The sequence below is a fragment of the Dromiciops gliroides genome, chromosome 1 (assembly GCF_019393635.1).
Source record: "Dromiciops gliroides isolate mDroGli1 chromosome 1, mDroGli1.pri, whole genome shotgun sequence".
NCBI lineage: Eukaryota > Metazoa > Chordata > Mammalia > Microbiotheria > Microbiotheriidae > Dromiciops > Dromiciops gliroides.
In genome coordinates, this window is record NC_057861.1 from 748462683 (window position 1) to 748475846 (window position 13164).

The 13164-nt window shown below is 43.5% G+C and overlaps 1 protein-coding gene across 1 annotated transcript in view; it reads right to left on the reverse strand.

Annotated features, from left to right (window-relative positions):
* Nucleotides 1–350: 350 nt before the first annotated feature.
* Nucleotides 351–13164, reverse strand: part of LOC122735223 (sodium channel protein type 10 subunit alpha-like) — a 46489-nt gene continuing 33675 nt past the window's right edge. The window contains exons 12-17 of the mRNA XM_043976594.1: nt 12151–12423; nt 7280–7333; nt 5765–5906; nt 4955–5055; nt 3100–3370; nt 351–1579 (exon numbers count right to left, since the gene is read on the reverse strand). Of these exons, the coding sequence (XP_043832529.1) occupies nt 351–1579; nt 3100–3370; nt 4955–5055; nt 5765–5906; nt 7280–7333; nt 12151–12423 (2070 nt within the window). The remainder of the gene's footprint in view (nt 1580–3099; nt 3371–4954; nt 5056–5764; nt 5907–7279; nt 7334–12150; nt 12424–13164) is intronic.

Here is a 13164-nt window from a genome sequence, read left to right on the forward strand (position 1 = left end):
GGATTCTCTCTCTCTCCCTCCTCCCAAGGATTGTGAGAAATCCAGTTTCAGTTACCAAAATTAGAAAAGGAAAGAAGAAAACAGTAGGGTCCTTGTGTTCTTTTTAATAAAGTTGGTGACCCTGGCTCCTTCTTGGCAAAACAGTTGTTTCTCCCTCCAGTAGGGATGGGTGGCCCTGAGATATCTGCATGCTCTTTCCCAGACACCCCTGGAGGTTCTTGGCATGCATTTATGAGAGGGAGGCTGAGCTTTGGGGGAGGGGCTGTCTGTGGTCAGGGAAAAAAAGCTAAGGATGCATCAAAAACTGTGTATGAGTTTCTGCTGAGCAGATTTCAGTCCTGTCCAGGGTTCTACACTGATGATGCCTTGTCCAAGTCCTGAGATAGCTGGTCATAGCTAGCATCTTCCTCCTGTAGACCGGTATTGGATACGCTTAGCTGACCTTCTTCACTGAGCCCTCTGGTGACACTATCATAAGACGGGGGGAAAGACAAGGCTGATGCGGTTTCTGACTTATCTGGAAGCTCACTGTTTTCCTTCATCATGAATTCAATTAAGCCTTCATCTTCAGTGGCCCTCTCACATACCCGTTGACCAACATTGTTTAGATACACAGTGGTGACCTGTCTCAGGGACTGCTGCAAGAGATAATTTCTGTAGGCCCTTTGAATGATGGCAGCAGACAGATTTTCCTGTTTTGATCTCAGAGTAGTTGCGATCGGTTCATAGGACTCTTTAGAAGGATTAGTGGCCATGAACTTTTCCTCCATTTGGGCCTTCAGAGTGTCCATCTCCCCAGATTCCCCCAGTACTCTCTTGGTAAATGCAAATAGAATGTCTAAACAGTGGATCTTGTCCCCTGTGACCAAAGGCAGGTCCATCTGGATGAGTATATTCTGGTTGGGTTTTGGAATGCGCAGGGGTCCTGTCAAAGTATTTGCAAAATCTGAAAGGGCTGAAAATGTAATGAATTGAGTGGCCTCCGGGTCAAACTTCTCCCAGGTCTCATAGAACATGTCAAAATCATCCTCACTCAGTGGCTCCGTGCTTTCTTCTGTGGCCACATTGAAGTTCTCCAGGATGACAGCAATGTACATGTTGATCACAATGAGGAAGGAGATGATGATGTAACTGACAAAGAAGGTGATGCCTATTGTGGGATTTCCACAGTTTCCTCTGAACTTACTGGAGTTTCCTTGTTCACAGTATGGCCATCCAGTGTTGAGAATGGGGCTGAGGAGCCCGTCCCAGCCCGCGGATGTGGTGATCTGGAAGAGGCAGAGCATGCTGTTGGCGAACGTCTGGAAGTTAAACATGTCATCGATCCCAGCCTCTCGTTTCACGTGGGCAAAGTTGGCCATGCCAAAGATGGAGTAGATGAACATGACGAGAAAGAGCAGCAGGCCGATGTTGAAGAGGGCGGGGAGGGACATCATGAGGGCAAAGAGCAGGGTGCGAATCCCCTTGGCTGCTCGGATCAGCCGGAGGATACGGCCGATCCGGGCCAGACGGATGACTCTGAAGAGCGTTGGAGAAAAATAACTTTCAAGCGACTTCATAATGCCAGAAAACACCACGCCTTTAAAGAAAGTGTGGGGGTGTGTGATTTTAAATCTTTAAAATTTCAGGATCCAAATAAGAACAAGAACAACAAACTGTCATCTCTTGATCAATTCCTTAACTGCTATACTTCTTTCCTCCTTTCCTCTCCTCCTCCCCTTCTCTCTGTTTGTTCTTTCCCTCCCAACTTCCCTCCTTTCCTTCCTTCCTTCCTTCCTTCCTTCCTTCCTTCCTTCCTTCCTTCCTTCCTTCCTTCCTTCCTTCCTTCCTTCCTTCCTTCCTTCCTTCCTTCCTTCTAGTACAGGATAGATGCTGGATCAATGATTGTTAACCGTTTGCCTGATTGAGTTCTACTATATATGTCTATTTACAACTTAGAAAGGCATCAGTGCCAAGGGTGTCATAGTGAACTTGTATGTAAGTTCTTGGAGAATTTGCTTAGCAACCTTTGTTTGATGCTCTAGAAGCTCTTTTTTCTCCTTTGAAAATTTCTTGGGGGAGAATTCATTTTGGGCTAAAGGAAGCTAGAAGAGAATGGAGAAATGAACATGGAGAGGGAAACGAAGTATTTCCAGATGTTTTTCCTCCTCTCCCTCTTTTTCCCCTGCCTCTTACCCCCACCAGGTAAAATTTTGGAGAGGAAAACCAAGCAATTTTGACTTTTTCTGTGATCATGGTTATAATCTGAACCTGAATGGGGGAAGATGTTTATGTAACTGAGCATCTGAACGAGTCAGATCCCAGTTTTCCTTCCAACAGGAAAATATCACTGGAACAAAGCCAGTCATTATGGCAATAAATACAAAATTTTCTTGACTCTCTTTGGAGAGACACTCCAGAGAGACTCTGAGACATGTCCCCTGTCTTCTTGGATTCCATCTGGGAGGGACAGCTGCAAACATAGCTAATGTCTACACAAGCTGGTCTATATATTGTACTTTAAATGAAGTACAGCTGGCATGCTCATAGGAGTTCATTTCCCATAATTCATGATATTAAGAGAGCATTATTTATTGGAAGAGATTCCCTGAACTATGTAGAGTAGTTCCCTTTTTTTGGAGGGGGTGGTACTAGATGTGATTTCATTAGTACAGGGAATCCTTAGTGAGGAAACTATACCGATACATATGGGCAAGCGCTTTGCAATGTGGAGTTTCAGAGAGTTACCTGGGACATTGAAAGGTGAAGTCACTTGCCCAAGATCACACAGCTGATATATGTCAGAGATGGGACTTGAATCCAGGACTTCCTGACTCTGAGGCCAATTCTTTAACCACTCTCATGCCACACAATTTGCTATAACAAACTCCAGAGCACTTACTCCATCCAAGATGGTCCTGTATTGGTTATCTTATCAAGAAGACTGATGGTAGGGACATGTGTGAGAGACCTTAAGGAGAGCCATATGGCTTCTCCAATGAATGAGTCAAGTTCAAAGACTCATTGCTTTGTGACTCCCTCACCAGTTTCTAAAGTGCCTCAGCTACTAATTCCACCTAGACCAAGACCCCAGTGCTTCTTTACCACATGATCACTTACTTGCAATTGAGAGGACCACAACAATTAAATCAAAGATGTTCCACCCATTGATGAAATAGTAATGTCTCAGGGCAAAGATCTTCAGGACACACTCTGCTGTGAAGACAGCAACGAAGAACTGGTTGATCCTGTTGAGGATTCTGGTCTTCTCCTCACTTTGGTCATCTGTCTCCACCATCATGGTAATCATATTAAGGCAGATGAGGACCATGATGGCCACGTCGAAGGCTTGCTTTGTTACAATGTCAAATACAAAGCCTTGACATTTGTTCTGAAAAAAGGAGAAGAGTCATGTTGACTAATCAGTAAACATTTATTAACTACCTAGTATGTGCTAATGAGGTTTGGAAATAGGATCACATAGCATGGTAAGGTAGGAGTGGGGTCATAACTAGAAATTCTGGTGCCTAGGACAAGCACCTCAAAATGCTTTCAGGACAAAACACATCTTTATGTGGGCGTGTGTGTGTGTGTGTGTGTGTGTGTGTGTGTGTGTGTGTGTTTGCAGAGAGGAGTGGGAGGAATGTGGATGGGGACAGAAGGAAAGACCTTGAACTTCAAGAGATGAGACACTTCCTATGGCAGAGGAGGAAGCCCAGCATCTGGTAGTTTGCTGTTTAATTGATTAGTCTACATAACTCAGTCCTACACTCAGTTGTATCTGCTGAAAAGAAGTATTCTCCATGCCCTGGAGCAAAGCTCTGGTCATCCTCCCCTGGTCATGGGTCTGGGTGGAGGTTCTTTAACTAATGCATGTTTTTTTTTTTTACCTTTGGCTTCCCCATCTCTCCCCTCCTCACCTTCCATAGCTAATATGCCACCAAGTTGTGCCGATTCTTCAGTTGTAGCATCTTTCCATCCCTATTGTCACCATCTAGTCTAGTCCTTCATTGTCTTCTACCTGGGTTATTGCCCTGGGCTCCTAACTGTTCTGGTCTTCAGTCTCTCACCCTTCCATGGAGAGTAGAAGCAGGTGTAGTAGAAATAATGCTGCTTTTGGAGTCAGAGAGCTTGGGTTTGATTCCTGAATCTGATATTTATAGTGTGAGCATATGCAAGTAATTTCACCTTGCTAGACCTCTTTTCCAGACTTGTAAAATGAGGGGGTTGGACTAGATTGCCTATGAGTTTCCTCCTAGCTCTTCATCTACTATCCTTTGGTCCTATGACAATGACTATATTAAAACTAACGATGGCAGCAAGATTGGCAACAGAAGAAGAGATTGGAAAGAGCACGAGAAGAAACTTGGCAGCCATTGTTATTGATAGTCTAGTTCTTTCCCTTTTTTCTTTTTCTTTGTGGCAGGGCAATAAGGGTTAAGTGACTTGCCCAGGGTCACACAGCTAGTAAGTGTCAAGTGTCTGAGGCCAGATTTGAACTCAGGTCCTCCAGAATCCAGGGTCGGTGTTTTATCCACTGTGCCACCTAGCTGCCCTGGTCTAGTTCTTTCTTAAACAACTATGAATTCTCTGGAATTCATGGGGCCTTGTGGGATTTTGTTTTTTATTTCCTTTATTTATATGAAGTTTTGCTATTGTTAATGACTTTCTGTTGAGTTGGCTTCTTTGGCCAGAGGACCTGAGATTTCATCAATATGGTGAAGAAGGGAACTCCTAATATGAAAACTTCCTTCAGCAAAGTAGACCAGAAACTCCTATATAACTTAGAGTCTTAGGGATTTCACTGGGGACACTAAGAGGCTGTGATTTGCTCAGGGTCACAAAACCAGTTGGTGTCAGAGGTGGGATTTGAACCCCGGTTTTCCTAGCTCTAAACCACTACACCATCCTGCCTCCCTGTTGATGGCTATTAAGTTTATGAGGCAAAAAGACCATAAGAAATTCTCGGACCTACCAGAGGCCTTGGGATTGGTTTCTGAGGCTTCTTGGATCCCAGTTTTTTCATGGCATTATAATATTTCTTCTGTTCTTCAGTCATGAATATGTCTTGACCACCTAAGTATAGGAATTAACATTACCATTAGCAAAGAGGAAAAACAAGATGGGCCAGGTAGACACACACATAGATAGCTCCCTCAAATTTCACAGACTCAAAAGAACTTAGAATTGGACAACTTCTAATCTAGGCTATGGGGTCCCACAGAAAGTAACTCTGGATAGTGACCATGCTCATACTCCATTCTCCCCACTCTCTGACTCAAACCTCTCACCTCATCATCAGTTCCATCTCTAGGACCATAAAGCTATGTCTACTTATAAATTCAAACTCTCTTCTCAAAAGAATCATCACAGACAGCTAGGGGCCAGACCTTGTTTGGTGCAAACCTGTAGCCAGCTAAAAAGGCAGGTAAGGGCATTCTTTATGTAGTCTTGGGATTTGTAGCCATATGCATAGTCTCAGGTAGCTGCCCACCACACCAGGCTTTTCCTGGTGTCATAGATTTGTTTTCAATCCTCATCCTAGACTGGGAAATCCATGAGGGCAGAGACTAAACTTTTATCTCCTTCACTACCTAGTGTACACAGGACACACTGAAAAAGTGGATTTTTGAATAAATGAGTGAATCACTAGTAGAAGAAAAACAGGGGCTCCAAAAGTCCTTTCCTGGCCACCTCTACCATAGACTACCACCATCCGGTCAGAGAAAGCCACATGCCAAGATCACAGAAGAGATTTACCAGATGATAAACTTAAAAGAGACACTTATCTTTTTCTTTTGTTGATTGAAATTGTCAATTATGACTCCGACGAAGAGGTTCAGTGTGAAGAAGCCCCCAAAGATGATGAAGATGACAAAATAGAGGTACATGTACAGGTTGGCTTCCCACTGGGGCTGCTCCTCTTGCTATGGTGAAACAGAGCAGAGGAAGCATCGTGAGCTGGGGCTATAGGCTCACGTGGGCAGAGACAAACTGAATGGATAGGGACCAAGGGCATGCTCCGAGGGCTGGTTGCCCAAAACAGTGGTCAGTGTTGACCCAGCCCAAAAGATGGGTCTGGAATGGAAGTTAATGGCAGCAAATGAGATAAAGTCATGAAAAGTATGGATTGAAAAGCAAAAAAGGCACAAATGGGAGACTGCGATGACTGAGTGAGGAGCCCTGAGCAGAATCTTGACTAGTAGCCATTGATAGGATTCCTGGGAGATCCTGTGCCCATGGGGACACTGAGAAGGGGTTTCCTTCCTTTCTGCTTCAGTCAACAAAGTTACAAGATGCCTTCCAACCTCACTGCTCAATGAGCCAAACCCACAGGAGGAGTAGGTATAAGAGATGCCAAGAAGGTGCCTTTCTCTAAACATTTTCCCCCATTGTCCTGATATTGGGCTTGAAATGATGCCCCCCTTAAAGATTCATTCTTTGGCTGAGGCATGGGCTTATCTGGGTTTCTGTCTTAAAATGCAAATTATCTTAAGGAGAGAGGAGAGAGATGGTCAGTTTTTAACGTCTTAGGGTGACTGATTATGTCATATGGATACAGGAGAGGTGAAAGTTGGAAAATATCCTCACCCCTTCCTGTCCTCATCCATCCCTTACCTTCTTCTCCAAGGCTCTATTCCACCTGCACTGAATTTGGCTTGTATGTACTGCTTTGGATGTCTTATTTCCCTCATTGGAATGGAAGCTCCTTGAGAGCAGGGACTACTTTTGCTTTCTGTTTCTATCTCTAGCATTTAGCATAGTGCCTGGCATAGAGAAAGCACTTTAAAAAATGCTTGGTGACTGATTGGCTGATTGCCTGCTTGAAATGCCACCATTCATTTCATCACATCAAATGAAGAATTGCCCTCTCTAGTCTCCTCTTAGTCCCAGGAGGACCCCTTGCAGTCAGTCTCTAACCTCTTATCATATGCCTTCCTCCTGTTTGGGAATGGGGAGGGGGCTAAGAGGAGGCCCAAGGGCACAGGGAGCACCAGGGGGTGGGGGCCCCCTTTTCTGACATCCTGATTTGGCAAGGGGCTAGTGCCAGTGACAGGTGGACACTTTTACTCTATAGGGCAGATAGGAAAGACTTCTTTGGAGGTAGGAAGGAAGACAATTCCAGTTACCTAAGCTTTACTAGTGGGAAAAGGCTCTTGTTTTTCACTGATTGTTAGCATGCAGTCACTGCTTTTGCCTTCAACTATGAAACAGGGGGAGGAGGATGTTGCTACAGACTGAGAAAAATGGCATGAAGACATGAGGCACCAAGGATTCTTTCCCAAGGTCACCGACCCACCTTTCGGGAATCTACAGCAGCATACATGATGTCCATCCACCCTTTAAATGTTGCCTGGAAATAAAGGACAGATGGCAAGTTTCAGGTTTGGGCAGCAGTGTGTGCCTGAAACCCCATTTTCACTTTATATCACTTAGGTTACCATATAGCTGGCAAAGAGTTCTTACCTCATGTGCCTTCAGAACCTAAATGTTGTTTTACACTTCTGTGTAACTGAAGGAGCTTCTGAAGCTGTCTTTTGCTTCCATTAACATGGTTGGGAGCCAGAAGCTGGGGGCAGGCTAGGGGAGGTTTCTAGAGATATGGATAATATATTTACATCTGTAACTGTGGGCAGAACAGTGAATTCATTCATTCTGTGGGTCTGACCCAAAGTGCCCTTTACATAAGTGTGTTATAGTGGAAAGAATTTGGGATTTGGAATGTGATGATCTGGGTTCAAGTCCTGTTTCTGAATTTGACACTTAAAATTTGGGACCTCAGTTTCCTCTTCTGTAAAACAAGGGAGTTGGACTATATGATCCTTTCCAGCTGTTATTTATTACCTGCATGACTTTTTCTTTTGTTGATTGAAATAGTCGATTATGACTCCAATGAAGAGGTTCAGTGTGAAGAAGCCTCCAAAGATGATGAAGATGACAAAATAGAGGTACATGTCCAGGTTGGCTTCCCACTGGGGCTGCCAGTGGATAGAGTGATGGGTTTGGAGTCAGGAAGAACTGAATTTAAATCCAGCCTGAGATACTTATGAGCTATGTGACTCATGGCAAGTTACTTCTCTATTTGTCTCAGTTTTCTCATCTGTCACGTGGGTAGCATAATAGCACCTACCTCCCAAGGTTGTTTTGAGGACCAAATGAGATAATAACTTGTAAAGCACTTAGCACAGATCCTATAACATAGTGGGCACTATATTAATGTTAGCTATTATTATTGTTGTTGTTGTTATTATTATTATTATTATTATTATTATTATTAACAACCTCTGTGGGCCTCAATTTCCCCATCTGTAAAATGGGAGGGGTGGGCTAGATGACACTTCCTTTCTAACTCTGTGATCTAATGATTCTTGTTGATACCTGATTTATGTTTGATGGGGGGAGGTGATGAGGGGTGGAGAGCCCAATTTTTACATTTCTATATTCCTAGCTTATAGAATAGCCTAGGATAAGACTAGTATGAAATCTGAGCATCTCAGCCTTGGCATGACTCTCAGACATCATTCATCCTGGCTGGTATCTGAACAAGAATCACTCTTATATGGTCCCTGCCAAGCAGTAAGTGCTCCAGCTTCCCTTTGAAGACCATCAATGATGAAGAGCCCATAACATTACAGACAGTGCTTTCCATTCTGGGGAAATTTTCCTTATAACCTTATAAGTCAACTTAAATAGTCATTTCCCATGACAATCCTGTAGGTCCTTGAAGACAGCTATCACATTCTTCCCAAGTCTTATCTCCTCGAGGCTGGACATCCTTGGTTTCTTCAATGGCTTTTCCTAAAAGATGGTGCCCAAATGAAGCACATGTCAGACATATAGTCTGACCAAGGAACACTACAATGAGACCATTGGCTCTTTTATTGAGGACATATTGATCCAAATGGTAGACTGGAGTAGGGAACTCCAATGCAGAGTAGCACCTGCTCTGCAACTTCAGAGTCTTGTAGGGTTGCCTGGATCACTAAGAGTTTAAATTATCTGCCTAAGGTTAAACAGCCAATATGTGTCAGAGATAGGACCTGAAACCAAGTCTTTTAGACTCCAAGCCCATTTCTCTGGCCACACTCTGCCATGCTGGCCCCTATTCTGGACATCATACCTCTCTCAGTGCAACCTCAATTTAGGTTGGCTTCTTTGGTTGTCATGTTATACTAGTTCATCTTGAGTTTGCAGATCTCTGATGTCTGGCCATATGGCTGCCATCTTGGCCTCATACAGCTATGCATAGCTGTCACTTGACACTGAGATAAACACAAACATTATCCACTCTCTGAAGTCATTGGAAAGTCTCTCCTGGAGAGGAAGGAGAAAAGTTTCCTTTCCATCCATACTTTCTGGAAGTGATGACCCTCCATTCCTTGTTATTTTTAATCATAGCTCTTGTGGAAAACATAACTGGGGCTTAGAGTGATGGTGGTGGGGCATCCTTGGTGAGGTTCTATTTATAGTGTTCTATAAATATATTGGTTTCCCCAATTTTCCTTGTGAGGCTTCTCTTGCTTGCTCAGCTGCCTTCTATTTCTAATTAGTAGAGGTCTGCATCTAATTCTCTAATGCCAAGAGAATTTGTTGGTGGAAGCTCTTCAATAGAACTCAAGCTGACAGGCCTCCCATGCCTCTGGTTCTCTCTTGGGTAGATGGTCCCCTTTAATCCCTTGACTGGGGCCCCTGTGCTCCTTGACACACTACTTGGACTTCTCAAAAAATACAGACCATGTGTCCAAGGCTCAAATGTGATGTAGTCTATGAAAAGAGATTGTATAAGTGGAAGATTTGCCCAAGGCACAGCCTTGAGGTGGTACAGTGGAACCTGGTGCAGGAGGTGGGGTCAGTAGAGATAGTGTCATGTTTCCATGAGGGGTTGCTATTGGCCATTTGTGGCCAGACCCTTGGCAGCCATTCCAGGATATAAATAACCATCATGGCTCCCTATGGATATTAAAGTGTTAAAATAAGCCCCAGAAGCCTAGGGGGACTCTCATGGGGTCTTCTGTGTAGTTGTAGAGATCATAGGACCATCCATACAAGTTGGTATTCTGTTGGAGATGTGGCCTCCACATTTTTTCAGGTACCTACATATCCCATCTTGAATAAAGATGCATCCCACTATTAAGCTTCCCCAATACGACCCTGGTCCAATGGTCATGATCCACTGTGGAGGGTGTGGGGTAGTCTGGAGCATAATGGAAGCAGCCTATCCAGCCCTGCTGGGAGGGCACAGAGATATGCATCCAGCATTTGTGGTGAATCAGGCCCATGAGGCATAGCTGGGGTGGAGGAGCTGTTGAATTTTCTGACTGAGATAGTGACAGTATGGGAGACTGAAGATAGAAGTCCCACACAGAACTCTGAACTCAGAGTCTGGATGGTTCACACACACTAAATGTACAGCCATGGTAATCTGTCTGAACACCTGTGCCCAGCCTTCCCTTTAGAATGGAGATAAAGACACCTGCCTTCTGTACCTCCCAGTGTTGTTAAGATTGCATCATTGTGGGGGATGGCAAGTGGAGAAACTCCTTTTGTTGATCAAGAAAGATGCTGAGTTTAGAGTCAAAGGATATAGGTTCAAGTCCCAGTTCTGCCACTTATTACATGGGTGACCTTGGGTAAGTCATTTCTCTCCAGGCCTCTTTTCTTCTCTGTAAAATGAGGGATTGCCAGATCATAGAGCTGGAGCTAGAAGATACTTTAGAGGCTGAGCCTTTCATTGTGTGGATGAGGAAATGGAGGGCCGGAGAGGTTGAATGAATGGGTTGGACCAGATGGACTTGGCAGTCCTTTCTAACTCCAGAGCTACAATTCTATGATGCAGATAGCTACCTCCCCCACAGCTTCTTTGTCTTAGAGAGATGCCTGGGTCACTGAGGAGGTGTGACTTCCCCAGGGTCCTATAAGCTTTACGTCAGCAGCAGTACTTGAGTCTTCCTGACTCCAAGACTAGACTTTACCCACTGTGTAAACATTAAAATGATATAAAATAATGTGAGTTATTGGTATAATGCCCTAATTCCTGGGATGAGGCATTGGCTTGATGGCTGTGGCATCTAGGAAGAGACAAAACAGCCAAGTTTTATAGAATCACAAAGTTAGAACCAGACAGGACTCAAGAGGTCTTCTAGTCCAATCCTCTCATAAAGAGGAAGTAATTGAGGTCCAAGGTCACATAGAGGTAGGATTTGAAAACAGGTTATCTGACTCCTGATGCTTTTCCCCCTATACTTTGCCTGATCTGTTAATGATTAAATTTAATTGGACTTCATTTAATTTCCATTAATCGTTGGATTATTTTGTTGTAGCTGCAGACTTGTATTGATATTGATGTAGAAGATTCCCGATGATTTAGCATTCTTGTGGCAAGAGAGGTGATGCACACCCTGGAAACAACATCTTTTTACTGACCAATTGAGCAAGAGTTATATGTTTTCAGTTCCCTAGCATGCAACCCAGGCAGCATGGGAAGCAAAAGCAAAGGACTCAAGCTGGAGAATTCATTCTCTGTAGGAATCTGCTGGAGGGAGCACCCTTGCATGCTTGAGGGAATGGGGTGAAGGTTTTCTTTCTCATTTATTCTGCTCTGCTTATTCTTTAAATGTCTTTTGCCTTGGACCAGTAAACCTCTAGTTGGTTTAGCAAAACAACATTGGTGGGGGCTCATGAGCTGAGGCTTTAAATGAAAGCTGATTTAAAACATACCTTTAAGCTGTAATAGTTTTCTATGCTTAGAATTTATAAAGAATAGACTGGGGGCAGCTAGGTGGCACAGTGGATAGAGCACCGGCCCTGGATTCAGGAGGACCTGAGTTCGAATCCGGCCTCAGACACTTAACACTTACTAGCTGTGTGACCCTGGGCAAGTCACTTAACCCCAATTGCCTTACCAAAAAAAAAAAAAAAAAAAGAATAGACTAACCTGTCCACTCTAATGAATGGCATGAGCTTTACCTATGCATGAATTCCTAGTGACATGTCCATTTCTTCCTGCCATTTTTAAAGACAAATTAGAACTGGCAGAATGCTCAGTAACATTCAGTTTATACAAACTCTTGCTGCCCTTTGGCTTTCAGTGCCATATTTCTATGATTTCTCCTTGGCCATCTCCTCTATCATATTACTCTCCCAATGACAAGAGAGGAGAAACAGACTTACCACCTGCAGAAGAGCAAGGTATCCTATTCCCACATTATTAAAGTTGACTTTCACAGTGTCCCAAAAGAGACCTGAGTTATTACATTGGGTCTTGTTATTGGCAATTGACACATTCACAAGGGAAAATTCTCCCTGGGTAATGTTCATGCATCTGCCAAATTTTCCTGAAAAGAGATTCACTCCCATGATGCTGAAGATGAGCCAGAAGATAAGACAGACCAGAAGGACATTCATGATGGAAGGGATTGCGCCAACCAGGGCATCTACAACCACCTGAAAATATAAAGAGAGAGAGGGAAAGAAAAGAGAGAGACAGAGAGATAGAGACAGACAGAGATGAAGAGATACAGAGACAGAAAGAGAGATAGAGACAGAACAATGATTATAATTACTTATAAAATGGATAAGTTACAGAAGGAATTGAGCTGTTTGGACAATAGAATAATTTTCTAAAAGTGGTAAGATACTGGGATTGGAAAGGCATCAAGATTGCAGAATTATTTTTCTTCAGGGTTTTTAGAAAAGTAATTGGGTTTCATTTGTTAGGGATATATTTAAAACACTCCCCTTAGGAAAAGGACCACTGGCATCCAACAGTGTAGTGCAGTAGATAGAACACCATACCTGGAGTCAGGAAGAACAGGGTTCAAATCCTATCTCAATCCACTTGTCAGCAATATCATCCTGGACAGATCAATTAACCTCTCTAAGTCTCAGTTCCCTTAATTTTTTTTTAAAAAGGATTGCGATCTGTGCATTGCCCACCTCAGGGGACTGTTGTGAGACTCAAATGAGACAATATATGTAAAGCATTTCACAAAGCTTCAAGCACTATGTAAATGTCAGTAATTACCAAGATGCAAGGACAGACAATTTCATAGGCATGCTGAACACACACACACACACACACACACACACACACATTCTGGATCCTTGCTTTGATATAATGAATCACAACATGCAATTTGGTGCCCTGTGTCCCTCTAATTCTCAACTAGCCAAACAACAAAGCAG